The sequence below is a fragment of the Scheffersomyces amazonensis genome (genome assembly GCF_036850825.1).
Source record: "Scheffersomyces amazonensis strain UFMG-HMD-26.3 chromosome Unknown RJT21scaffold_1, whole genome shotgun sequence".
Lineage (NCBI taxonomy): Eukaryota > Fungi > Ascomycota > Pichiomycetes > Serinales > Debaryomycetaceae > Scheffersomyces > Scheffersomyces amazonensis.
This window is the reverse complement of record NW_027042741.1, coordinates 1,154,012-1,180,229: the sequence shown is the minus strand read 5'-3', so window position 1 is coordinate 1,180,229 and position 26,218 is coordinate 1,154,012. Positions and strand designations below refer to the sequence as shown.

Here is a 26,218-nt window from a genome sequence, read left to right as displayed (position 1 = left end):
TAATATATTAGTGTTTAGTTTTACAAAAGTATTCACTACAAAAGAAAGCAATAATAAATTCGTTACTAACAAAGAAAGGGACTAAAAGACTATTTATAATTTGAAAAATCGTATGAGTCGGACACAATCGGCCTGATAAAGATACAGTTATCAGGATTTTGCTTATTAATTCAAATAATATAATATATAATATAAAATACAATACAATACTGTATAAATCTTTACAAGTTAAGAATGTGGAGAGCCACAATAAATTCCGAAATCAATTGATCTGATTATAAAATGTTCCGGACCGGAATAGCGGGCTAGAAATAAAGATTGCAATTAAATTATGCACATGTCTGGACATTTCCTGTACATATAAACCCAAACTCACACTTCTGAGTGATTTAGTTATGATAATTATACATACTTTACTTGTGTGGCTTCAGTTCTTATAGAATATACTGAGACAAATTGACGTTATCGCAGTTTGCGCTTGTCTTATTTTGAATATACAGGATACAGAGATAAAGGGGCGGGGAGAACAATAAAGCGCTGCATATACAAAATGGGTGCGAACTTAAAGCAATTTATTAATTTCACTTACATACTTTTAATACAACCATAACTAGTTTAAGAATTTATCTAATTCAATGACAAGCCTAAGGCTTCTCTTTGAGATTTAGATTCTGGGTCAAAGTATGGAATTTCAGCTAATGATGTAACTCTAGTACCATGTCTTGGTTCTAAACCTTCATGATCCCAAACAGCATTATGTTGAGAAACTCTGTTATCCCATAAAGCAGAAGTACCTAAACCTGACTTGGTTGGAGCCCAATTGAATCTGACTTGAATATCTAAATTCTTTTCAAAAATGGAAAGTAAGTATTCTAAAATTACCTTAGATTCATCTGGTTCCAAGCCTACAATTCTAACAGTCATTGATCTGTTAACGAATAAAGATTTCCAACCAGTAGCTGGATGGGTTCTAATAATTGGATGCTCTCTTTCAATGTACTTTGGTCCCTTTAATGGATTTTCTCTGTCAATATAAAGGTGAGCACTTCTATAGATAGCAGTCTTTCCATCTAAGAATTTTTGAAAAGCTGGAGATAATTTATCGTAAGCAGCATAACCAGATGCCCAAAGAGTATCACCACCGACAGAAGGAATCGTATCATTATGTAAATGAGTAATACCAGCTGGTTGCTTTTCATGAACCAAATCAGTGTGCCATTGCGAGTTACCAATTCTAGAATTCTTAAATGATAATGGTAAACCATTGTTTCTGTTATAATCAGACCAGATAACTGAAATACCATCAACTAATCTTGGAGCTTGAGCATGGACTTCAACTTGACCCCAATAGTGACCTAATTCTAATTGCTTTTGAGGACTCAAATCTTGATCTCTAAAGAATACGACAACTCTTTCAGCAATCAAAAGAGCTAATTCATCCTTTTGTTGATCAGTCAACTCTGATAATTGTAAACCAACAATCTCAGTACCAATGTGCTTAGTTAAATTGATGACCTCTTTAGCAGCTCCAAATAAAGCTTTCTTTTCTGGATCAGCGTTTTTGGCTCTTTCGATATATGGATATTCTTCTTCTCTAATTTGGAAAGCTTCATCTACAAACTTTGGAATCTTTTCAAAAGGTGGTTTAACGGGATAACCTTGAGATAAATCAACATTATGTCTAATGAATCTGTTACGAGCAGGTTCTGGCAATTGATCCAAGGCATTAATTCCATCACCTTTGATATGCTTTTCGGAATAATTACCTCTGCTAATTGGTTTTAATTCTGCCAATTTCTTGACAACTTCTTCAACATCACGTTGGTTTGATGCAACTGCAACTGCTGGAGCCATTATAAATAAATTTTATATATGATAGATATTCAAATTGAATTTCTGGTATAAGATAATAAACAACTATTGAATTTGCATTCCATACCTTTCAAGTTCTTATATTTGCTTTTAAATATTTCGATTACTAATTGATCCCAACAATCCCCATTCATTCCATCCATCCATTTTAGGAAAAAGGTGTGGCTGCAATTTTCACCCGCATTATCTTAGCTCCTTTATTTCGCTTTTGTTACACTGTGGGCATGTGTGCACTCCCTTGCCAATTATAGTTATCTAGGTAAAGTGTATTCGACTGGACTGTTCTTGGAGTCCACCACACCTATCGAATATTGAATAGGCTGTTAATGATGCAAATTTGGTTAAAAATGTTTCCGCTTTTGTTTTCAATTTAATAAAATAAATATATTAACATACCGCATTAATTATATACAACAGTAATTATGGTCTCATTAAAGTAAATTATAAATATAAAAACATCACATATATATCATCATAAAAAGCATAAATAAAATTGCTTACTATTGGCTCAATTATTAACGATGTTGATAAGTAAATTTAGGATTTGTTTGAATTAATTCAGCCACCTTTTCTTCCATATAAGCAGTTACCCTTTGATATGAGGGATCATTACGAATCATTTGAGACCAAGCTGCCAAGTGTGGAAATAACTTGGTCATATCTCTCTTCTCACGTGTAATTTCTCTAACTCCTTCAAGATTATCGAATATATTTTCGTAAATAGGGAAACTTAAAATGATATCTGCCCCAGTCAAATGATCGCTTACAAAGTAACCAGTACCTACCTTCTCCAACTCTTTCTCAAGATAGCTTATGAATAATCTAAATTCATGAATATAGTAACCATTATTTAGACCCTTAGATATCACTTTGGTGACATTTTTGAGGCCAAATGGTGCAACCTCTTTAGCAACCGAATTTATAAGTAATGTGAGCCAAAGATTTTGTAACGAACCTTCTGCAAAATGTAAATAGTAATCGACTCTTAATTGATCTCTTGGATCTGTGGGAGTAAACTTTTTCTTGATATCATAATTACGTAAAAGAAATTGCATTATAAATCCAGTTTCTGCTAATTTCATTGGTTCACTACCATCAGCAAAGAAAACATCTAATATTGGTGATTTTCCGGTAGGGTGAGCATTAAATAATTCTTTAGGACCTCTCCAAGTTTCTGGATGCCTTAGATATATCTTCACTTCATAATCTAGTTCAAGTAGATCGAGTAACCATAAAACCCGATGAGATCTGGATTCATCAAGCCAATGTAAGATAAATTTGTCTTCCATTAATGCTTGAGCTGGTGCCATTTGGTTGGATAATTCTTGAACTATATGCAATTGAACGTTTGTGTAGGTGGTTTTGAGATAGGTTCTGAGATAAACAATAAGGCTTTGTCTTTGTCTTAAGCTAGGATCTCCCTCTCCTTATATATCTATCATTGGCTGTGCAAAAGTAATATGACTTGCCTCGCTAAAGCTAAATTGAAGCAAAAATTTCCTATTTAGGAAATAACGTTGCGGAAGAGCTATAGATTATTTTGATGAAGAAAATGGCTTAATTGGGAAATATACCTACATATGGTTTTCACAGACTATCTAATTAGGATATATAAAATAATAGTTACCTTCTATCTAATAATTAGATATTAAAATATCTTTAAAATCAAAGTTTTGCAGACTGATCAAGTGATTCAATAACCTCGTTTGCTTTAAGAAGCTTTGGCTCCTTAGTAATTTCTTGAGTCCATTTATGTAAGTGAGGGAATAACTCAGCAATTGGTTTCTGGAAGATTTTATCAGATCTTTGTGCATCTGCAAATAAATTAGAATAAATAGGAAATATTAAGATAATATCTGCTTCAGACAATTTATCACCGACAAAGTATTTGCGACCTAATTCATGTTGTTGTTTTATCTTACTTTCTAAAAAGTTCAAGTTTTCACTAAGTTGAGGTTCATAAAATCCTTTGTTAATAGAGCCTGTAATAGCACCAGCCAAAAATTGTAATCCCCATGGTGCTTTACCTTTAGCCACATTATTAACAAGGATCGCAACTAATCCTGATTGTAAACTTGCTTCAGTAAAATGTAAGATAAATTCAATTTCCTCTTTATCATCAGCGTTCTCAACAGCAAACTTCTTTTTGTAATCGAAATTCTCCACTAAATATTGGATTATATGACCACTTTCAACAATAAGTTTACTTTTACCATCATTAATTACTTCTAAAACAGGAGATCTACCTAATGGATGTAAAGCACGTAATTCTGGTGGTGACCTATATGCTTTAGTACGATGGTAAATTTTTAATTCGTATGGCAATTCCAATTCTTCTAATAACCAAACGATTCTGTGAGCTCTTGATTGGGTCAACCTAAAATTAAATTGTTAGTTTATGTAATCTCTATGAGAGTGCGAGGGTAATTAAGCCACTTACCAATGTAAAATTATTTTTGGTGGTTGAGACATGTTTACTTTTAAATATATATCCAATACTTAATATGTGAAATTAAGTTATAATATTGATTTTCTAGAATGTAGCAATTTATTTATATTATCTGATAATTGCGGTCCCTTTGTGCATACTTCCATATAAATTCTTAAGATGTCGGAGTTAACGAAGAAAGTCATTTCTCCGATTATTGGAGATAGTCTCAGTTAAGTAAATAAATCGGTGATTCAACATGGATAGCACACCTCCACTCTTCTTCAAAAAATAATGTAATTACGAGCACTTACGCTTACCTAATCAAAGTATCATTGTAATCTGAATTCCATTATAGGCAAAGTTAACTCGTGCACTCGCGCACATGATCTCATCTCCATATTTTTCTATAACCATGCACATAGAAAAAAATTGTATAGCATACAGAAATAGAAATATGATTTGGAAAATTTTGCAATCTGGTTAGCAATTATCTCTACAGTGTAAATTCAAGAGATGTCAGTAACTGAATCAAAGAATGGACCAACGATAAGGACCTTAGTCTTGGATGCTGCGCCACTTATCACACAAGCAGCATCTGCTTTACAACAATTTGCTCAAAATTTCTATACTACACCAGGAGTATATGCCGAATTAAAAGATGAGCATGCTAGACAACAATTGGTATTTTGGGCTGATAAGTTACAGGTCAGACATCCTAAACCAGAGTATATTCAAAAGGTTAGTAGTTTTGCCAAATTAACTGGTGATTATGCTGTATTATCATTGAATGATATTCATATTATTGCATTAGCTTATGAATTAGAAGTTGAACTTAATAAAGGTGATTGGAGGTTACGTAAATACCCTGGTGAAAAAATAAGCTTTATCAATCCAAATGCTCCAAAGAAGGAAGAAATTAAAGAAAAAGTTAAAGAAGAAGCTACCGAAGAATCAACTCCAGAAATTGAAGAAGATGTAAATAAAGTAGTTCAAGAAGATCAGACTAAAACTAAAAAACCACGTAGAAGAGGCGGTAAAAGACAAAGAGAAAAGAGAGAAGCTGAATTGCAGAAACTTTTAGATCAAGAAGACCAGGAAGAAGAAGTAGAAGTAAAAGAAGAAACTAGAGAATCTGAAAAAGCTGAAGTTGAAATACCAACCAGTGAAATAAAGGATGAATCTCTGCGTGAATTAACTGAAGAATCAGATTTAAGTGAAGACTATAATGAGGATGATGATGATGGAGAATGGATAACCAATGAAAATTTGTATGAAGAAATGCTCAAAGATAATAATGAGCAAATTCTGGAATCAGATGCTAAGAAAAAGACAGGACCATATATTAAATTAGCTTTAGCTACAGGAGATTTTGCATGTCAAAATGTTGCTATGCAAGTAGGTCTTAATTTAATGAATCCATTATCAGGTAAACAAATCAAGAGAGTTCGTAATTATATGTACAGATGTCATGCATGTTTCAGATTAACTCCAATACCTAAGAATGGTAAACCAAAACATTTTTGTCCAAAATGTGGTGGTAATACACTTTTAAGATGTGCTGTATCTGTTGATAATATTACTGGTAAAATTACTCCTCATTTAAAGGCTAATTTTCAATGGTTTAAACGTGGAGAGAAATTTTCTATACCATCACCATTAAGTAAGAATCAACAAAAGAGACAAGGAAATGGAGGATTTCAACATAATAAGGAAAGTCGTCATAAATCATTACAAGATCCATTGATTTTAAGAGAAGATCAAAAGGAATATGCTCAAGCCGTTAAAAATGATGACTGGCAAAGAAGACAACAAGAAAAGATGTTACAAGAATGGGTTGGAGGTGGAAGTGCTGATAATTATATGTCACCATTTACATCTTCCAATACCACAAGACCTTCTGGAGTTAAGGTTGGAAAGGGAAGATTTGTAAATTCATCTAAAGGTAAAAGAAAGTAAGAAAGTAGAGTAATTATAGAATTAATATTAACATTAGCATTTACATTTACATTATAGCATATAACAAGCCCCCCTAATAAACGCACCGATTCTAAATTTAAAAATTTCTGCACTGCCAAATTTAGACAGTAATCGTATATGTATGCGCAGCCAAAAAAAAAATTATGTTTATCAAAATTCCTCAACTTGACATAAGTTAAGTATAACAAGGAGAATTGAGAGTTCCAGTACTGAGATATGTCAGGTACTGCTGCAGCCAGTCATGCGGCAGCCATGGCAGCGTTTAAGGCCACTAATAATAATAAAGATCAACCCAAGAAGGCCAGTTCATTAGCTTCTTTATCAGCATTAACCGCAGCAGCATCTTCATCTTCAGCTTCAGTTCCATCGCTATTAACAAGAAATGCTTCATCTTCAAGTAAGATAAGAAAGCAAATTGGTAAAATAACCATTCCAACTAATAATTATAATAATAATCATAATCATAATCATAATCATACTAAGATAGAAGAGTCTCTTGGGTCTCCATTAACTCTGCCTAAGACTCCTGATGGTATGACTATACGAAGAAATAAAATAGGTACAAGTGATATACTGACTTCAGGTTATTCAGATACTGATTCGCTTGTATCATATTTTGATTACTTTTCAATTCCAAAGGCTGGTGAACCAAAGAAAAATAAACATACTGCTCCTCAAGATATGATTAATAATGTTAAACGATCTATTGAAGAAAAATCAACCGGTAAAGATCCTAGTCAACGACGAATTTCTGCTCTGTATGAACCGAAGAATATGATTCAGAATTTAAAGGAATCTATAAGTTCTAAGGCTTCAAAATCACAAATTAGTACACCATCTTCAATTATGGGAGCAGCAAAGAGTAATACTGCCATCCATGAAGTTAGAGAAAGAATAGAACTGAAAAGAATTTCTACACCTTTACAAAAGAATGATAGTCTGGATGCTGCAAGAACATCGTATGGTAATTCTCCTTTACCGCATGAAGCATGGAATGGCTCTTCTAGTTCAGTAGCCACATCATTTCTGGATTTTGATATCCAAGACTCTACAATTCTTCACGATCCACCCAACCAACATATAGATGATCTTACTATAAAAGATGATCCTACTATAAAAGATGATAACAAGAATTCAGCAATACCGATACCTCCTTCTCCCAGTGCATTTGCAAGAAATTTTGCCGTGGGTAGTGTTGATAGTTTGAATCAATCACTTCCATCTCCAAGATTAAATGCAGTTACTTCAACTCATACAGATGGTTCTGGTGAAGATGTCAACAAATCAAAACCTAAAAGAAGACCACCTCCTGGCATGTCAGCTGAGGAAATAGCTCCAACTTCATCGTATAATGATACAGATGTCGATCAAGCCTATTCATCATCCCTGTATACTTATCATAATAGCACATCTGATTGGACAGATGGTGAGTGGATTAAAGATAATGCATTCGCGACATCTTCTGCATCAAGAATTCCATTGGATTCTCGTAATTCAACTTCAAGCGTATACAAGACAAAAGCTAACGATAGTCGGCTTACTGTAGGAGATCTGGGAGCAGAGTCGGATTATGAATATGCGAAGATGGGATATCAGAATCAACCTGTACGTATGAAATCTACCATGAGAAAAAGAGATAAAAGAAAGGATAGAAAGCTACTCTTTAATGAAAATAAACCTTGGAAGAATCATCAGGCATTGACTATAATTACTGAACAGGAAAGGAAACGGTATGAAGGTTTATGGGCAAGTAATAAGGGTATTTATATGAATACCATAGTTACCCCTCTTACGGGATCCAATTTGTGCGAAGCTGATCTGAGAGAAGGACTGCCAGTAGGTGGCATTTCATTAACAGCTGCTAGATTATCATCAAAGTACGATTCAGTCAATACTACTAATGATCCAAATTTACATGCTCTTGAATCTGTAGATCCAAATCAATTAATTCATGGATTGGTTGTAAAACGAATCTGGTCCAGATCTAGGTTACCTTCAGAAACTTTACAAGAGATTTGGGATTTAGTTGATTTTAGAAAGGATGGTACCCTTAATAAGCCAGAATTTTTGGTAGGTATGTGGCTAGTAGATCAATGTTTATATGGAAGAAAACTTCCTAAAAAAGTTGATGATATTGTATGGGAAAGTTTGGGATATATTGGAATTAACGTAGTAGTTAAAAGGAAAGGTAAACGATAATATTGTGTATATTAAATCTATAGAGCTTAAAATATTATGAATATTTCAGAAAATAGAAGTAATTTGGAATTTAAAGTTGTACTACTACTAAGAAAGTAAAAACTGTAAGACCTACTAACCAACTAATTTTCCCAATGCTTGCAGAATTAGATTTTACTCCTTCTTTTTCTTTTGAAAATTCTATACCTTGTGATTGCCCACATGTATAAATATTTTCAGCATCATCTTCATCAAAAGCAGTAATTACTGTCGTATTTTGTCCACATGCAAATGTTGGATAACTGTTTAAAATTGGAAATGTAAATACTCCTTCTGGAGGAAATGTAGTAATTGTACTCAGTTTGGGTGTGAAATTCATTTCATAACCTTGGAATCCTTGACTTATTCCACATTCATAAATACTCATCATATCTTCTTGTGATTTACCAGGATATATTCCTGGTTCAGCTCCACAATTGAAAGTAGGATAAGCAAAAGGGTAAGATGCTGGTGTTGTGGTTGTCGTGGGATTGAATGATGATATTGCGCTACTACTGATACTCATTATTGATTAATTCTTCTCTACAGATCTAGTTCACTATAAAATTTACTACAAAAGAGTGGCATAACTTTAACTATATATTCTTTTGATTATAAAGACCTACACGAGCCCTCATCATTTAACCTATTAAAATTGATGCAACATGAAGCCATATATGCACGTCGTTTCCCCAGTAGTCAGTTCAATAAATCAAATAGAGTATTTCACAAGACCCACGTTATACCCCTTGAAACCCCTCAACCCCTCAGTTGAACCATTCATATAATTACACCAGCCTTCTCTAAGATAAGTGTTCGTAATAAAGGCGGTGTTCGCTTATAGTTAAGCACGTAGTATTTAAGTAGTAAGCTAAAAGAATAATTGCGTTTGTGAATTGCGCACGGCACTGAAAATTAACTTATTTTCTATTTTCGGCACATAGAAAATAATTAAGATTTTAGTTCCGGCTATCTAGCCCTTTCAGTTAGTTAACATCCACTAGAAGACTCCCAATAAAATTATCACTCAATGAAATCCTGGAATATATGAACTTCTGTTTTGTGCTTTCATACAAGCTGTATTTTTTGAACAGCTGGAAGGTTATCCATCTGTTTATTTATCTCTCCAATCGTTTAAACAATGAGTATCGATCCTCCTCTACATTTCAATAGTCCCAGTCTTGTCCTTTTATCTCACACATTCTAGTATGTCGACCACAATAGGGGACAGTCAAGCAATTCGTTTATCGTTTATAAGAATGTCACATTTAATGGTAGTGTACCACCAGAATATCGACCATTCAAAGGGCAGATAGTCACCTATTTATCTTTTCAGATCATGAAAAAGATATTTGAACATACTACAAAAGTCATTCTGTACTTCAATTAACTCAGAAAACCCACAAACTAGTAGTTTGTTGCTAAATTGTGGTTTTACCTAACAGAAACTATATTGCCATGGTGGTAGCGCTATCTTTTGCACCATACTTTTAGTAAGTGCTTACATAATCACAATGTTCATAAAAAATATATGCCTTCAATTTTGCATAGATAAACGGAACCCAATATCTCTAAGTAAGAATCATATTTCTACATTAAAATCAAACAATATGAATCTTATGGACTTGCTTTCGGGCGATCCTCCTTCTTCAATTTATTCCACCAATGAACTAGAAAAGGATAGTGTTCTACAACTACCTAATGATAACTTAAGTAAGAATAATGTGGTGAACCTTAGTCAAGAAGTAGAACAACCAAATAATGGAATCTATTATTTACCAACCACTTTAACAAGATTACAAAAGGAATTAATGGAATTAGTAGTAAAGATGTTTAGTCCTGAACTTTTAAATGAATTAACCACCAAAAAGAGTAGAACTAGTATTGATAGTTTACTAGATTCAAGTAGTAATGCTGAACATGAAAGTCAAACATATGATAAAATAGCTTTATTGTTAGATCAATTACAAACAATCGAAAGTCATCCTTCATTACTTGTAGATCATTTCATGCCTAAAAAATTACTACTTCTGGAAACCAGTGAAAGACTTCTTAGTATGTCAGGGAAATTACAATTATTTAATCGTATTGTCGATTTTTTAGTTGAGAAATGTGATTATGAAACAGGTTTTCATGTTTTAATAGTAGCTCAAAGTGTTAAAGAATTAGAGTTGGTAGAGGGAATAATAGTTGGAAAGGATTTGAATTACAGAAATTTAAGTACAGCTAAATTATATGATGATGGGAAATCTATTCCTGATTATAAAAATAAATCACTCCTCAACAAAGATGCTAAAGTATGCTTATATCTAGCAACTTCTCAACAACTTTATAACAAATATACTCTGTCAGTTGGTACTGTGAATTCGAAATTTAATTTAATATTTTCTCTTGATTCAAAATTAGATGTTAGTAGTCCAAGTATTGAATTAATTAGATCAGAGACAATCGAGACCCCTATCATAATACCAATCCCAGTTTTTTCATTAGAACATATAAGTTTACAAATCCCTCAACCAGCACAAAACTATAACTATTCCAAAGATACAAATAGTTCATTGTTTAAATGGAATCTTCGAATGGTAAAGACTTTTATAGTAAATCGATTTCATTTATTTGAATCTAATGAACAAAGCTTCTTCAAAGATCAATATGGTGGGAGTATTAAAACCATTCAATCTTGGTTTCCATCATGGACAAATTTAAGACTCCCTGGAGGTTTATTACAATCATTTAATGATCAATTGGCTATTAATTTTACTGATGAAAAATTAATTAAAAAGATTCATTCAAATTATTCATCTTTAGAAATTCCACCTATTGCTATAGACTTTACTAATTTTTCTTATAAGAAATATAAAGTCGCTTTAGCTGAATCATTAAACTATAGAATTATACAAGTTGAAGAAGAAGTTGCTAAAACTTATGGAACCAAGATTCCTGAGTTTAGAATTGAAGAAAGTAAACGTCAATTAAGATTAGATGAAGATGAAGAAATTGTAGCGACAAGTTATAGAAAGTTAAGAAGATTAAATGAAGATGCTGGATTTGCTGAGAAGAAAATTAATAAAATAGATTCTGATTTATCCAAATCTAATGATAAGAAAGTTGAACTTGAAAGGAAATTAGCATATTTGGAAGAGCAAAAATCTAAACCATTAACAGAAGATGATTTAACTAAACAATCAGATACTATTGAAAAATTAAAAGAAGAAATGAAGAATTTGCTGGAAGAATTAACTAAATTAGAAACAGAAAATGAAGGTATTCGTGATAAATATCAAACTAGTTCAGCTACAGCAGCCCTGATAGCTGCTAAGCTTGCAAAATTTACTAAACAAAATAAAAAAATCACTGATAAAATGGAAGGACCAGGTATGAAAGTATTACCAGAACTTATTAAAAAGGATACTTTGATAAACTATGAGTATCAATTAAGTAAGTTAAAGAATGATAATGAATTTATTTCTCTGTTTATTCAAGATAGAATAGATGGGGTTAGTAGAGAAAGACAAGCAATACTTGAAGCATCAACAACTGGTTCAAGTAGTAGACCAAGTAATCGTATAAGTAGAGCATCTACGCCTTTGACTTAGTTGGGTACAAACAAACAAACAAACAAATACATATATATGGCATGTATATTGTAACTATATAATAATATTAACTCTATATTAATAACTCTATATTAATACAATAGATGATTCAATGATGATTCAGATAATTCAATGATGATTACTGAGATTCCCCATAGTTAAGGTACTATATCATGAGCATGCCACGCAAGAAAAAAAAGAAAAGGTGGTGCACCAGCAACTTAAATCACATTGCCAGATATTCCGAAGGAACACAGGTTATTTTTACGAGTCCATCGTATTTTATGAATAAAATGGAAAATTTAGATATCAAATCGATATTCGCTAATAAGTATTATGGAACTCCATTAATGCCTACTAATTTGGGGGAGTTGGTGTTCTATTTGCGACTTCAATTTGGATTATTTCTCCACAATTCACAGATATGGTTAACTACTACTTATTTGCAATCATATGAATTTCCTTTTAATTACCTTGTATTACTTCGAGATGTATTTCTATTATATATAGTGACTCATAAACTCTTAGAAATATGGACTCATGTAAGAGGGATTGGGGTTTATGGCACGTTTCATGAGTTATTTAATGATGTTAGAAAGAGAGTTTATAGTATTATATTTCTGTTCCCTCCAATAAGACATAAAGTTGAAAAGGAATTAGCTGAAGTTGTAGCTAAAATGGAAAAGGAAATTATTAAGAATGATGATGAGTTACTTCAACTTGCTGAAATTCCTGAGCAAGGGTTAGATTCTAAATTGGTTTTGAAAGAATTGGATAAGTTACAGGATTTAAAACATACAGAATGGGCTAATGGAAGAGTCAGTGGAGCTGTTTATCATGGAGGTGAAGATTTACTCGAATTACAATCATCAGCGTATTATAAATACTCGGTAGCTAATCAACTTCATCCAGATGTCTTTCCTGGAGTTCGTAAGATGGAATCTGAAATAGTATCAATGGTTCTTGATATATTTAATGCACCCACAAGTGCATGTGGAAGTACTACTCTGGGAGGTACAGAATCTTTATTATTAACTGGTTTGGCAGCCAGAGAATATGGAAAAAGATTTAAAGGTATTACATCACCAGAAGTCATTGCCCCAGTTACAATTCATGCTGGTATTGAAAAGGCTTGTTATTATTTTGGTATGAAACTCCATAAAGTTGATGTTGATCCTAAAACATTTAAAGTTGATTTAAGTAAAGTCAAACGATTAATTAATGGTAATACTGTATTATTAGTTGGATCAGCTCCTAATTTTCCTCATGGTATTATTGATGATATTGAAGGGCTTTCCAAATTAGCAGTTAAGTATAAAATTCCACTTCATGTAGATGCTTGTTTAGGTTCATTTATAGTTTCTTTCTTGGAAAGAAGTAAAGTTCACGGAGATCTTGTTATTCCCAAATTCGATTTTAGACTTGCTGGCGTTACATCGATATCGTGTGATACTCATAAATATGGTTTTGCTCCTAAGGGTTCATCTATTATCATGTACAGAGATCCTAAATTACGTGAATGTCAATATTATATTCTGAGTGATTGGACAGGAGGTATGTATGGATCACCAACGCTTGCAGGTTCAAGACCAGGAGCGTTAATGGTTGGATGTTGGAGTACATTAATTAATATAGGTAAAGAAGGTTATGAAAAGTCGTGTAAAGAGATTGTAAGTACATCGATGCAATTCAAAAAGGTTTTAAAGCAAGATGAAACTTTTCAAAAGTATTTTGAAGTCATTGGAGATCCTATTGCTTCGGTGGTATCATTTAAATTTATTGATTCTAAAAAGTTTAACATTTACGATTTAGGAGATATAATTGGTAAAAGAGGATGGCATTTTTCTGCTTTACAAAATCCTGCTGCTTTACATTTTGCCTTTACCAGATTGACAATTCCAGTTTTAGATGATTTAATTACTGATTTACGTGAATCATTATTAGAGTATACTAATAAGTTGTCAGTAGAGAATACGAATATTAAGCCAACAGGTGAAGTGGCTGCCTTATATGGGGTAGCAGGTAGTGTAAGCACTCGAGGTTTAGCAGACAGATTAATCGTTGCCTTTATCGATACCTTATATAAAGTATAGTCATACATATATCTCATAATGTAAAATGGTATAAAATAAAATAAAATAATTATTTAAATGGTTGTAATGCCGTTGCCCCTCTCGGCTGTTGGCATCACACTACATCCGATGTGATAAGCGCGGTGTACACTACCAAAAAAAAAAATAATAGAGCTATGTAACCATAGATAAGGGTCTTATGCATAAGCAAACTATAAATACCTTTGACCAAAACACTTAAAATATAGTTACTGTTTGTAATTCCTGTCTGTCAGCATAACTATGGGATGTTCTGAGATCTCGACAATATCGAGCTTTTTCAGTGTAGTGTCATGTCTAAGTTGGATATGTGCACAAATCCCCCAAATCTTTGAGAATTATAAAAACAAGTCCGCCGATGGGATATCCCCGACGTTCCTATTCTTATGGTTTATGGGAGATTTCTTAAGTTTTACAAGTTGTTTATTGAATGATTCCGTTTTAAACTTCCAATTATATTTGAGTGTATTCTTTCTTTGTAATGATATCACTTTATTCTTTCAATATTATTATTATAATAGTGTATATCCTAGAAAGTATGGTTATACTACATTCAACAAGCAGATTCAAACTTTACATGATGATTCTGAAACTATTACTAATGATATAGATATCCATGCTGATAGTTCGGCAGTACATATAAGACATGGACAAAAAAGTCCTATTGATGAAGAACTGCCAGTTAGTTCAATTAGTTCTACGCCCAGTAGTTATAATTCTACTAGTGAGGGGAATACCAATATTGTTCGATCCGCAGTAGTAGGAGCGGTTCTTAATTCATCATTCACATCGGCCTTACCTATTTTGGTAATGGCAGCAGATTCTTCATCTCCTCATTCATCAGCAAGAGAAACTTGGGGATTAATACTTGCTTGGAGTTGTACAGCAGTATATGTATCATCGCGATGTCCTCAATTATATAAGAATTATCTTAGAAAATCTGTAGAAGGTATATCACCACTATTATTTGGAGCTGCTTTATTGGGGAATTTAACTTACACATTATCTATACTTACAAGTTGTGAGTTTGTTTATGCAGATGATAGATCTAATTTTGTTATGAAAGAGTTACCTTATATACTAGGTAGTTCAGGAACAATTATATTTGATATTGCATATTTCTACCAGAAGTACTTGTATAGAGATAGTGGTAGAAACACTTCGTTAATGGTCTTGGATGAATGGAATTGAGGATATTTTATAGAGCCTTTCTTATATAAAATAGAAAAGTAATAGCTGCATTACGCTAAATACACTAAATAAATAAATATATATATATATATATATATATAGCCGCAAAAATATAGAGCGACATTTTTGTTAGCGCAATTTTAGTGACAAAAATTTTTCAATGCTTAATACTGTTAATCATTATACAAACAAGTAGACAATATATAGTATCACGGGGTAGAGATGCTCCGAATAAGTTCATTAGGGCTCGGAATAAGGATACGACATCAGTACATACGACATGCCCATCGATTTTTAGCTACAGCTAGTAAATCTGAAGATTTATCCTTAGACAATCTTACTGATGGAAGTTTTAATACATCTATACGAACGCTGCCCTTTTCCAAAATACAAAGTAATATAAGATATGATGAACTACCACTTGATACTTATCCCAATCCATTGTTTAATATGAGCAAAAATGAGTTAATGAATCTTTCCCGAAAACTGTATGTACATCTATCCAAAATCCCTTATAGAGTGATAGATGAAGTAGATCAATTTTGTTTAACTATTATTAATATTATAGAGAACAATATTCTCCTTGATCTGAAATTAGTGACTAAATTACTTTTGAATATTCAAGATGAAAGTATTAAGCAAATAATTATCGAAGGTTTAAAGTCAAAGTTTTCTGAAGATCCATATAAATTATCAACCATAGAGTTTATTCTTGATCCTGAAACAAACGAAACTCAGAGATTTATTCAAAATTGTTTATCATCATTACAAGTCAGAAAAGAAACTACTAGTTATGTAAGAGGTGAATTAGTATTGCAATATTTAAAGACTCTAGCAACGACTGGTGTAGTCAATAAAAGACCAATCTTATTGAGTACAAACAAATATACTCGGTTGATTAGATGTACACCTCCATCTCAATTTCATGAACTATATCTGTATTTGTTTCATATAAATATTCAAACCGTCGATCTTAATGATATGCTAAGATTGAAACGTACATTAGCTGTACGTTCACAAATTGAAAGCTTTGTTTGGAGAACAGGATGGATGAATCCTAAATTACACCATATTAATTCTTATGAATTCAGTGATAATCATATGGAAAAGATGGTGAATTTTTTTACAATAGATGATTTAAGGGTCCTTTGTAAAGAATTTATTAAACGAGATGATGTTGTTAATGCTAGTTTATATTTGAATTTGTTAGTATCGAAATTTGAACGTAAATGTGAACCCACTAACTATGGCAAGAAACAATCGGGTGATACATTACTTGTTGATGATATTCAAACCGTTTTAAAGGTTACTTTGGATTATCTAATGAAATTCAAAGATTTTAAGTCTTGTCTTTTGGTGTTAAAGTATTTGTTGAAACATGGCCTTAAGGTTGAATTTAAATCTTTACTTAGTATAATGTCCAATTTACGAGAACAATCTCGATATGATGACGCTATTTTGATAATGAATAATATCGATTTAGCAAATTTGTCTAGTTCTGAACTTTGTGAACTAGCTCATGAAATGTTATTATTAATAAAATCAAGATATCCAAAATCACCGAAAGTTCTTATTGGATATATTGCAAGTTTCTGTAATAGCCCTGAACAACAGGATAAAGTATTAAAGGATTTGAATGATTTAAATATATTAAACATTATCTACGGTGATGGACAAATTGGTAATATAGGTTCATTGGACAGAATACAAAGAGCCAATGTAGATAGTCGATTGTCAGGATTTAACCTTACTTCCGATGTATTAGGTGATGTATATGATTGTCTTTTAAATTCATTATCTGTATCTAAAGTTTCACCTCAATTGATTCATTCACTATATACTACTTATATTGATAAAGTAAAGACATCATTACAATCTCATAATTCAAAGAATGCTTTCGTTGAAAATAATGAATTCAATGATAGAGTATTATATTCATTTATTAACCATTTACTTTATAATAATTCTAGAGAAATGGTCAATTCAACTGATAATTACGAAGTTGCAAAAGAAATATTTACGGATTTTACTGAAAAGGTTAATCTTGATCGGAAACAAATTACAATTAGCCAGATAGATCTTTTGATTAGAATTGCGCTTAATCAACATCATGATTATAAATTTGCTGCTCAAGTGATTAGATACTCTCGTGAGAAACGAATTCCATTTACATTTAATCAAATTCATCCATTTATTATGTTTCATTATTCTCGACAAGAATTTGATGCAGCAAAAGTTTGGTATAATGAACTTATCAAACTGGGAATTAATACCAATTCACAAGTTGTTAAAACATTATGGAAAATTGCTCGAGAATTAGGGTGGGAAACTACTGGATTTACTTATAGAAAATGGCAAATTAAAAAGAATTATAAAGCTAAAGAAGAAATGGATAGAATTAATAGTGATCCAATTATATTTTTACAAGATAAAGATACTGAAGAAAGAATTACTGAAGAATTAATTGATAGTTCATTAGATGATAATGATGGCAATTTTAGTGCCGAATTAGGAACTTTACTTTATCAACTTAAAGATAAAGATTCCATGTAATGTAATGTACATAGAAAATAATCCCCTTAATTACTTTTTATTATTTTAATGAGATACGAAACAATCAACACTTTTTAGGGGCATTTTTTTGCCGCAACTTTTTTTAATTAATTTTTTTTTTTTGTTTGGGTTTGTTCCCAATGCGGTAATACCCAACCGTCCGAAATCATCTACTAGTTTTATATGAATCGTAATAACTAAACAAAAGTATCATGAAGAGATCACAGAGTTATAAGCATAAGTAGAAGTATAAACAAAAGCCAGTAGTTAACTACTTAGAGTTCAACTCATGGAAGATTCAAATAATACCCTAACAAGTACCCCTCGGTACCCCCAATTTAATAAAGATATACGCAAAGAAGATATGAATAATACTTTACTTCTGAATAATCCTCGAGAATTTCTTAAAGGTGAAGACTTTCTAGATACTAATAATCTGGTTAGTGAACCTACCCTTCATGAGTCACAGTCACAGTCACAGTCACAGTCACAATCACAGTCTCAATCACAGTCTCAATCACAATCTCAATCACAAGATGAACAAATTAAAGGAATAGATAAAGAATTTAACAATATTGCGGAGAATATAAATCGAACAATTCAACAACTAGATTCAATTTATGATGTAATAGGATATTCTATAAATGATATCTCCTGTAAGAAAGCAGAAATCTTCACAGTAATAGAAGAAAGTATATTAAACTTCACATGTAGTCTTCAACGAGAGAAATCCAATATTGAAAATGAATGTGAATGGCTTCGACAACAAATCAGAATTATTCTTGCTATGATAAATGATAATAAAGGAGAGAAGAGATTATCATTACTTCAACGAGCTTTAGTATTCAATAATCCAGAAATGTATGAAGAAGGGTATAAAGAAGATTTATTAAAGAAATTAACTCAATTACAGAATAAGAAGAATAATTTCTATGTTACTTCCCCATTTAATGTATCAGATATTAATGATGATTATGATGAAAATGATGATACTTTATCATATGAACAACAGTATGATTATATGATGAGAAATATACCGCCATTATCTTTACTTCAACTTAAGGGTAAATTAAATGTAATATTTCTAGAGATACTAAAGTCCTTTAATCAATTATTTAAAAAGCTCAACGATTTGAATATTAAGTATCTTGACTATAAGGATGCTATAGGAGATTATTGTAGCTCACCAAGTAACCGACAATTGCTTCTTTCATTACCAGAACGAGAAGAAGCACATCATCATTCAGAACTTATTGAAAATTTTGAAATAATAATACGAAAATTAAATTTAAATAAGAATACTCCAACCCCCCAAATTCCAAATAGAGATGATGATCAACAAGCATTCATAATATCTAGTCCAAGAAAGTCAAAACTTGAATCAACTGTAACTGACAATACACATAATGATAATGGTGATAATAATAATAATAATAATATGAGTATCCTTAGAGATATTAACTATCAAATTGTACGAGCCATAAGGGGTTTAAAATTTACAAAGATAACTCCAGAAGTTCTTGCATCCCTTCAACAAGAGATAGAGTTTGGAGATAATGAAATAATTCAAAGAAAGCAAAAGATGAGTGAACTAACTCACCAATGCTTACAAATTATTCAATTATTACATTTAAATGATGAACAATTAATTCAATTTCAAAAGAATCATGATAAAAATAATGAAAACCCAGTAGGTTATATTGATAGTGGAACATTAAGATTAATACAATCAGATCCAGTTGAATTTGGTTTAAGTGATCATCATATATTATATATAAATAATCTTGTCAAACTTTTAGAAAAGATGAAGAATATCAAGCAAAGGAAATTAGATACATATATTGAACAATGTCTGATACTTTGGAATAAATTAGGAGAAAGTGCAGAATATGTTGAATCATTTTTAAATGCCAATAATTCATTAACTGATTTAGCATTGTTAAACTTTAAAATGGAAATGAACAAATTATTAATGAAGAGATCTGAATTCATTGATAGCTTTATTTCAGATGCTAGAATAGAAATTGAAAGATTATGGGATAGAATGTTCTATTCAAAGGATAGGAGAGTGGAATTTAAGTTCTATAATTATGATTCAAATGATGATACTTACGATAAAGAAATGGTATTAAATGAACATGAAGAAGAATTACGTAAGTTACAGAGTTCTTATGCTTTAATGGAACCTGTACTTGTGTATTATGAACAATTAAATGAACTTATTCACGATCAAACTTTCCTTAGAGAATCATCTAAAGACTCTTCAAGATTATTAAGTAAAAATTCCTGTAAGATCCTTTTACATGAAGAAAAGATTAGAAAGAAAATCAATAAGAATATGCCAAAGGTCCTACAAAGCTTAAAGAAAGAAGTAGTTTCATATAATAATCAAGCCATAGCTGATGGAGGGAAGGCATTAGAATTCAATGGAGAGGATTTATTTGAGAAATTATTATTAATTGAATCAGAGCAGTCTCAAAGTTCAAGAACTGTAAGATCAAAACGTCCTATGTCACCTTCGAGACCCAAAATTGTCGTGCAATCAGCTCGTACATCTCCTTTGAAGTCATCTAGATCTCCTACCAACTTGTCTACCAAATTCGGTAGTGTACCTAGATCTTCCAAACCTCCAACTTCATTTAGACGATCTCCCGTAACTTCATCATTTGAACATCCTATAAAGAAAGGTCCTATCACAACTAGAAATCGTTCATTTAATGAAAGGACATTCAATAACCCTACGACGGTAAGACTTACCAATGCAATTAATACCAGTCTAAGCAATTCAACTATATCCAGTTTAGATAGTCCCATTAGATCAACCACTCAAAATCAAAATCAAAATGCAGTAAAGGCTGCAAAATTAAATGTAACTCATTTGCAACCATTGAATACACCTTTAATTGCTACTTCACCCAGACGATTAGAAATCTATGAGGATGCATTAGCAGATTCCACCCATCAAATTAACTTAACCAATATTTCTAAACCTTCACCTTTAAAAGTAAATATTGGAATATCAAATACGTCTACTTATCATCCTCATAAGGTTATGATACCTCCAACCACCAGAAATATACTTGAACAAAAGGAAAATGATTTATCTTCTCCATATGATTTCTCACCTATTTCTATTCAAAGTAGAAGCAAACTTTTCAATTCAATGGATGATAATTCTTCTAATTATAATCATAATAGAAATATAAGTATAAATACTTGTGATACTTCGACATTTATTGGTGATGATTATCAAGCGTGGAGAGATGAAAAGATTAAGCAAATTAATGCCTTAGATTAATGACTTTATTTCATAATTTATTTATATATGTATTAATAATACCTTTAATATAGAAGTGCAATATATTGTAAAAGAATCTACTTTTTAAATAGATCAATTAGTGTAATAATACATCTACATGCTAGTCCACATTAGTAGCTGCTACTTTGGCCCCCTCTCCGTTAGACTTCAGTGATTCTATGTTGTCTGCATCTTCAGCCACCACATTCTCGTCTTGCTCTTCTTCTTCTTCTTCTTCTTCCTCATCATCATCGTCCTCATCATCGTCATCGTCGTCCTCATCATCGTCATCCTCAACAGCTTCATCATCATTTTTCTCATCGTTATCTTCATCTTCTTCATCTTCTTCCTCCTCTGGATATCCACCTGTTTTCGTGACAATCTTATTAACAATCTCGTTCCAGTCCATCATACCTCCCATACCAATATCACCATAACTTCCTACCACTTTTTCAACGGGTTTTAAGACTTCTATCCAAGGCATTTCTTCGGCTATTAATCTTAATTGTCTTTTGGTAGTTACTGCATTATAAGAATAACTTATCATGGCTGGTGCTAATAAAATAGGATAAGAAGTATTCCATGCTCGTATTACATTAGTTAAAAGATTATCACAAATTCCTAGAGAAATCTTTGATAATGTATTAGCAGTTAATGGACATACAATTAAAATATCAGCCCAACGACGTAACTCAATATGTAAGACAGGATCCAGCCTAGCCTTCCAAGTAGTCCATTCATCAGAATCTCTCCAAATCCTTACCTTTTTAACATTTTCTAATGTATTTATCAATTCTTGAGAAATAAAATTTTCACTAGATTTAGTTAATATTAATTGAATAGAAATCTTTTGTGGAGTATAAATTTCTAATAATTTCGCTATAATTAATTTAATTTTACCTGTTGAAAGTGCTCCACATACTCCTAGTAAAATATGAATTTTACCATCATCTTGTGGTAATCTAGGATCAATGTTTGCATTTTGTTCTCCTGTACCAATATTTGGATTTGAACTTGATGTACCGGAATTGGATGATGTAGGAATAACATTAGATTGATTTTCTACGTTAGTGTTTTCATTGGAAGTTTGTGATGTAGATCCAGCTATATCGGTTGAACTACCAATGACCGAGCCACTTCTTGATCTACTCAATACTTTTCCTGGTTTAACAGCTTCATCAACATAAAAATGGGCATGTACAGATGGAGCTTTATGATGACTACTAGTTTTAGGAGGATTTAAAGTATAATCCAATGAAGTAACGGATTCATTATGATCACTAATTATATTACCAATATATGGAGAATTCAAGGGACTTATGGCATTAATATTATTAGTAGTTAAAAGATCTGGAGATCCCAGTGATTTTTCAAGTCTTTCCTTTTCCTTTTCCTTGAGTAATGCCCCTCCTGCTTTAATAGTTTCTCTACCTGGTTGATTATTCACTGGCAGAGATACATTGGATGTTGGAGATGGTATAGTTTTCAAAGCTGATGGTCCATTGGTTAAAATGGGAGGTGGAGACCAACATCTTTCGACTTTAGGTAAGACTATTTCCTTTGCATTTAAACCCTGTTCACTGCAAGTTTTACCCTCATCGGGGTCTTCAAGGGAAGTTGTAGGCTCTTTGTCGATGGCCATGATCTATAAACTATATGAATTAAGATGCTAAATTCTGGATATCTTAATGTATTGGTGTCGCCACGTGCTGTATCTAACCAGTCACACTTTAAACTGTTTACTCTACCAAGATTGAATCTTACTATGCCTAATCTGGTGTGTTATCAGTTGATTTCATTTCATCCAGAGTCGATCTTTCAAGGATAATTTTTTTTGTCTGTAAAATCACGTGCCTCCTACAAAAGAAAAGAGCAAGTATGGCAAGTTTAGACTGAGAGTAGAACGAGGGTTTAGACTCATAGACTCAGGGTAAAAGTTTATAATTAGTAGTAAGAGATGAAAGTTTTCTTTAATGTGTAGTAGAGGATGGGGATGACCATGGTGGTTGTTTGGATTATACGTTGTAATATACGTTGGTATATACGTTTAATATAGGTGTAATATAAGAATTTGATGTTAGTAATAAGTGTGTAGGCAATTACATATTAGTCTTAAGTATGTAGTGAGTATATAATATATTCTATAGTAAATAAATAAACCGAGAGCTATCAACTCACTAGGAAATGAAGAAATTAAATAATTTTTATATGTTAGTGAATTTTGTATGATTTTTGCACAATTTCTTGAAGAATTGTTAACATTAGATGTTTTGTGACATATATATATAAAACCTGTAACTAATTTATTAATCAATATCATGATAGCGAAACATATCTAGAGCTTGCATATGTAAATCTAAACTTTGGTTAAGAACATAGTGCTTTGGAATCTGGAATACTTAATTGCTTGAAATAGAACACAAAGCGCCTACTGGTTCTAAAAGCCTCACTGTACATGATTTTGCAGCAACTATATTATTTTAATTATAATTAATTTCTAAAACTACCATAACTTACTAGGACTACTGCCTATTCATTAAGGTTGACTTTGTTTAATGAATTGGCCAATTCTCTTGCTTTGTCTTCATCGTTCAACTCTCCCTCTTGAATTTTGTGAGCATCACCAGGTCTCTCTAAGGAGATGCTGCTTGAGCTTTCCCTGTTTTGATTCTGATTCTGACTCTGATTCTGACTTTGAAGCTTGTTACTACCACTCCGATACATGATGTTGAAACTATGTGGTGCTGATGTAGAATAAATTGTGGGAACTTGCTGTTTTGTCATATACCCTTGATAATTTGCACCACCAGGAAGATTAGTCTGCAAATTTGGCTGAGGCATATTTAGTGGCGCAAGATTTTGTAATGGTTGAGGTCCATAATAATAAGGATAAACAAAATAATTACCTGCATTCGGTGTTGGAACCATACCTCCCATCGGATTATTAACTGTTCCCACAGATGAAGTTGTGGTGTTTGTATTCCCTAATTGATTGATATTAGATGCATAGTAATACTTCTGTTGGAGCAGATTCCTTTCAAAAGCTAGGTTACTGATAATAGATGGTCCCTGACCACTATAGCTATTATTTCTAGAAATATTCCCATAATTCTTAGCATTGTAAGGAAATGTATTCTGATGATTGGGTATTTGATTTTGTCTAGGAAGAATTGTTGTCTTTTGAATGTTTTGTGAATAAGGTGTATGATTATATATTTGCTGAATTAAATAATTGTTAAATTCAGGGAATTTATCGTATCTTACGGTTAATGATCTTCCTTCAAATTGCATGTTATCAAATAGTTCAATCAATTTTTGTGATGATTCTTTATTACCAGTTGTTACTATTGCAAATCCTCTACTTTTTGTAATCAATCCAGACTGAATTATGTCATATGGATTATCATCTCCACCTATATTCTGGGCCGGTTGCATAGGAATTTCAACTCTTAAAATGATTATATTCGATTCAGGATCTAATTCCTTAGCTTTTGTCACAAAAAAATTCCTTAAAGATGCCCAAGTTGAAGAATAAGGTACATTCCCTACAAATAGCCTTTTCGGATTAACCTTTATAAAATCTGTATCTTCATCATTTCTTGTAAGAATGTAGTAGTCTTCAGAATGCATAGAGTCTATACTAGAAGAAGATTCAACAAGTTCATTTTCTAACTTAGGACCACCTTCATCGCCAATCTCTTCTACTTCATTATGAATTATTTCTTCTTCTATGACTTCTTGAGGTAGACTACTCTTAAGATCAAATTCCTCACTATTAATATACTCCAAATCATTTGGTCGGAATTGATTTTGAGATTCAATTGGTGATTCAGAAACAGGAGAATCAGAAGGAGATGAATCTAAACTGGATCTTAGCCGGTTGTTTGCAACCATATTCATTATAAATGGTGGGACTGGTTGCTTTTGATTCATCGAAGAACTATTTGAAAATGAAGAAGAAGACAATGAAGAAAAGGATGATGAATTACGTGCACTCGCTATGCTGTTATTTCTTGAGCTCCTTCTCATTGAATCAAATGACTTTGCCGAAGAAGATCTACGGAACAAAAATTGACGAGGTGTATGGTTGGCATATGTACCTATAGGAGGTAATGGATACATTTGACCTGGAATTAAGGGCTGAGAAGGATTATTTCCAAATCCATAATCATATTGAGGGGGCATAATGGGAGTTAAATATGGAGGATTCTGGGGTGCGTGGGATGGGAAATATGAATTGTTGTAAGGATTAGGAGGTGGAACAGCCATGAGATTGGAAATTGAGCTATTGGCACTAGAACCAGCTGAAGGCAAACTTGAAATACTAGAACTATGCGAATCATTGGATGAACTAGTAATAAAATTAACGTCTAGAGTTTTTCCTTGCCATTCATATCCATTAAATAGATCAATTAATCGACTACAAAATGTCCAATCATATACTTGAACTATTGCTGTAGTTGACAATTGCTCATTGTCAGCTTCATAGGTGGAATCCACTTCGTTAGCTTGTAATTTTTCTATGTCTGGAGATTTGGTGCTGGATTTTTCCAACTCATTGCTACGTGTGAAATTTATAATTTCATAATTATATATAAATGTTTGAGGATCAAAATTTGTTTCTATAATTGAGTCTATCAATTCACTCAAATTTTGTAAAGTGATTGAGCTTGGCAAGTTTGAAAATTGAATATTGTAAGGTCCAGAACTTATCTGTCTCTTATTTGAGACCGATAAGCCGGATGTTGCAGCCATCGGCGGTATAATTGAACTCGTGCTTGATTGATCCTTATAATTTGCTAGTGGCACGAAAGGGATGGCATTTTTATTAAACACTGGATGATAAAAAGGATCTTTTACCACAGGTGAATGATCAAGCGTTAACGATGAACAATTGTATTCGTTATCACTACCAGAGCTTTCATTCAATTCATCATTGGCATCAATGCTTGACATTTTGTGTAACCCACAC

The 26,218-nt window shown here is 32.2% G+C and overlaps 13 protein-coding genes across 13 annotated transcripts; 7 read left to right on the top strand and 6 right to left on the bottom strand. All coding sequences in view use genetic code 12, as the record gives it.

Moving 5' to 3' along the window:
- Window positions 1-627: 627 nt before the first annotated feature.
- On the bottom strand, window positions 628-1,854 carry RJT21DRAFT_123965 (TauD/TfdA dioxygenase family protein; the record flags this gene model as incomplete). Its single annotated transcript, XM_064882767.1, has 1 exon — window positions 628-1,854. One exon carries the CDS (start codon window positions 1,852-1,854, stop codon window positions 628-630), a length of 1,227 nt encoding a protein of 408 aa, XP_064740888.1.
- A 514-nt stretch (window positions 1,855-2,368) lies between these two features.
- On the bottom strand, window positions 2,369-3,311 carry GTT13 (Gtt13p). Its single transcript, XM_064879846.1, has one exon. It carries the CDS (start codon window positions 3,180-3,182, stop codon window positions 2,388-2,390), a length of 795 nt encoding a protein of 264 aa, XP_064740887.1. The 5' UTR covers window positions 3,183-3,311; the 3' UTR covers window positions 2,369-2,387.
- Window position 3,312: 1 nt separating this feature from the next.
- Window positions 3,313-4,484, bottom strand: GTT12 (bifunctional glutathione transferase/peroxidase). The gene is made up of 2 exons (XM_064879847.1): window positions 4,313-4,484; window positions 3,313-4,249 (listed from the first exon to the last, which is right to left on the bottom strand). The coding sequence occupies exons 1-2, from the start codon at window positions 4,342-4,344 to the stop codon at window positions 3,538-3,540; spliced, it is 744 nt and encodes a 247-aa protein (XP_064740886.1). The 5' UTR covers window positions 4,345-4,484; the 3' UTR covers window positions 3,313-3,537.
- A 285-nt stretch (window positions 4,485-4,769) lies between these two features.
- Window positions 4,770-6,377, top strand: HBR3 (rRNA-binding endoribonuclease). Its single transcript, XM_064879843.1, has one exon. It carries the CDS (start codon window positions 4,817-4,819, stop codon window positions 6,257-6,259), a length of 1,443 nt encoding a protein of 480 aa, XP_064740885.1. The 5' UTR covers window positions 4,770-4,816; the 3' UTR covers window positions 6,260-6,377.
- Window positions 6,378-6,496: 119 nt separating this feature from the next.
- Window positions 6,497-8,479, top strand: IRS4 (Irs4p; the record flags this gene model as incomplete). Its single annotated transcript, XM_064884474.1, has 1 exon — window positions 6,497-8,479. One exon carries the CDS (start codon window positions 6,497-6,499, stop codon window positions 8,477-8,479), a length of 1,983 nt encoding a protein of 660 aa, XP_064740884.1.
- Window positions 8,480-8,549: 70 nt separating this feature from the next.
- Window positions 8,550-9,023, bottom strand: RJT21DRAFT_4149 (uncharacterized protein; the record flags this gene model as incomplete). The annotated part of the gene is made up of 1 exon (XM_064884473.1): window positions 8,550-9,023. The coding sequence occupies one exon, from the start codon at window positions 9,021-9,023 to the stop codon at window positions 8,550-8,552; it is 474 nt and encodes a 157-aa protein (XP_064740883.1).
- Window positions 9,024-10,066: 1,043 nt separating this feature from the next.
- RJT21DRAFT_10685 (uncharacterized protein) lies at window positions 10,067-12,180 on the top strand. Its single transcript, XM_064879837.1, has one exon. It carries the CDS (start codon window positions 10,108-10,110, stop codon window positions 12,091-12,093), a length of 1,986 nt encoding a protein of 661 aa, XP_064740882.1. The 5' UTR covers window positions 10,067-10,107; the 3' UTR covers window positions 12,094-12,180.
- Window positions 12,181-12,386: 206 nt separating this feature from the next.
- Window positions 12,387-14,186, top strand: RJT21DRAFT_111290 (sphinganine-1-phosphate aldolase; the record flags this gene model as incomplete). Its single annotated transcript, XM_064879980.1, has 1 exon — window positions 12,387-14,186. One exon carries the CDS (start codon window positions 12,387-12,389, stop codon window positions 14,184-14,186), a length of 1,800 nt encoding a protein of 599 aa, XP_064740881.1.
- A 41-nt stretch (window positions 14,187-14,227) lies between these two features.
- Window positions 14,228-15,406, top strand: RJT21DRAFT_10687 (uncharacterized protein). Its single transcript, XM_064879839.1, has one exon. It carries the CDS (start codon window positions 14,448-14,450, stop codon window positions 15,393-15,395), a length of 948 nt encoding a protein of 315 aa, XP_064740880.1. The 5' UTR covers window positions 14,228-14,447; the 3' UTR covers window positions 15,396-15,406.
- A 179-nt stretch (window positions 15,407-15,585) lies between these two features.
- Window positions 15,586-18,026, top strand: RJT21DRAFT_117176 (uncharacterized protein). Its single transcript, XM_064880604.1, has one exon. It carries the CDS (start codon window positions 15,618-15,620, stop codon window positions 17,946-17,948), a length of 2,331 nt encoding a protein of 776 aa, XP_064740879.1. The 5' UTR covers window positions 15,586-15,617; the 3' UTR covers window positions 17,949-18,026.
- A 12-nt stretch (window positions 18,027-18,038) lies between these two features.
- Window positions 18,039-21,399, top strand: ASE1 (Ase1p). The gene has a single exon (XM_064879833.1). It carries the CDS (start codon window positions 18,238-18,240, stop codon window positions 21,244-21,246), a length of 3,009 nt encoding a protein of 1,002 aa, XP_064740878.1. The 5' UTR covers window positions 18,039-18,237; the 3' UTR covers window positions 21,247-21,399.
- Window positions 21,308-23,075, bottom strand: RJT21DRAFT_10655 (phosphopantothenoylcysteine decarboxylase complex subunit). Its single transcript, XM_064879828.1, has one exon. It carries the CDS (start codon window positions 22,886-22,888, stop codon window positions 21,368-21,370), a length of 1,521 nt encoding a protein of 506 aa, XP_064740877.1. The 5' UTR covers window positions 22,889-23,075; the 3' UTR covers window positions 21,308-21,367.
- Window positions 23,076-23,775: 700 nt separating this feature from the next.
- On the bottom strand, window positions 23,776-26,202 carry RJT21DRAFT_111285 (uncharacterized protein; the record flags this gene model as incomplete). Its single annotated transcript, XM_064879979.1, has 1 exon — window positions 23,776-26,202. One exon carries the CDS (start codon window positions 26,200-26,202, stop codon window positions 23,776-23,778), a length of 2,427 nt encoding a protein of 808 aa, XP_064740876.1.
- Window positions 26,203-26,218: the final 16 nt, after the last annotated feature.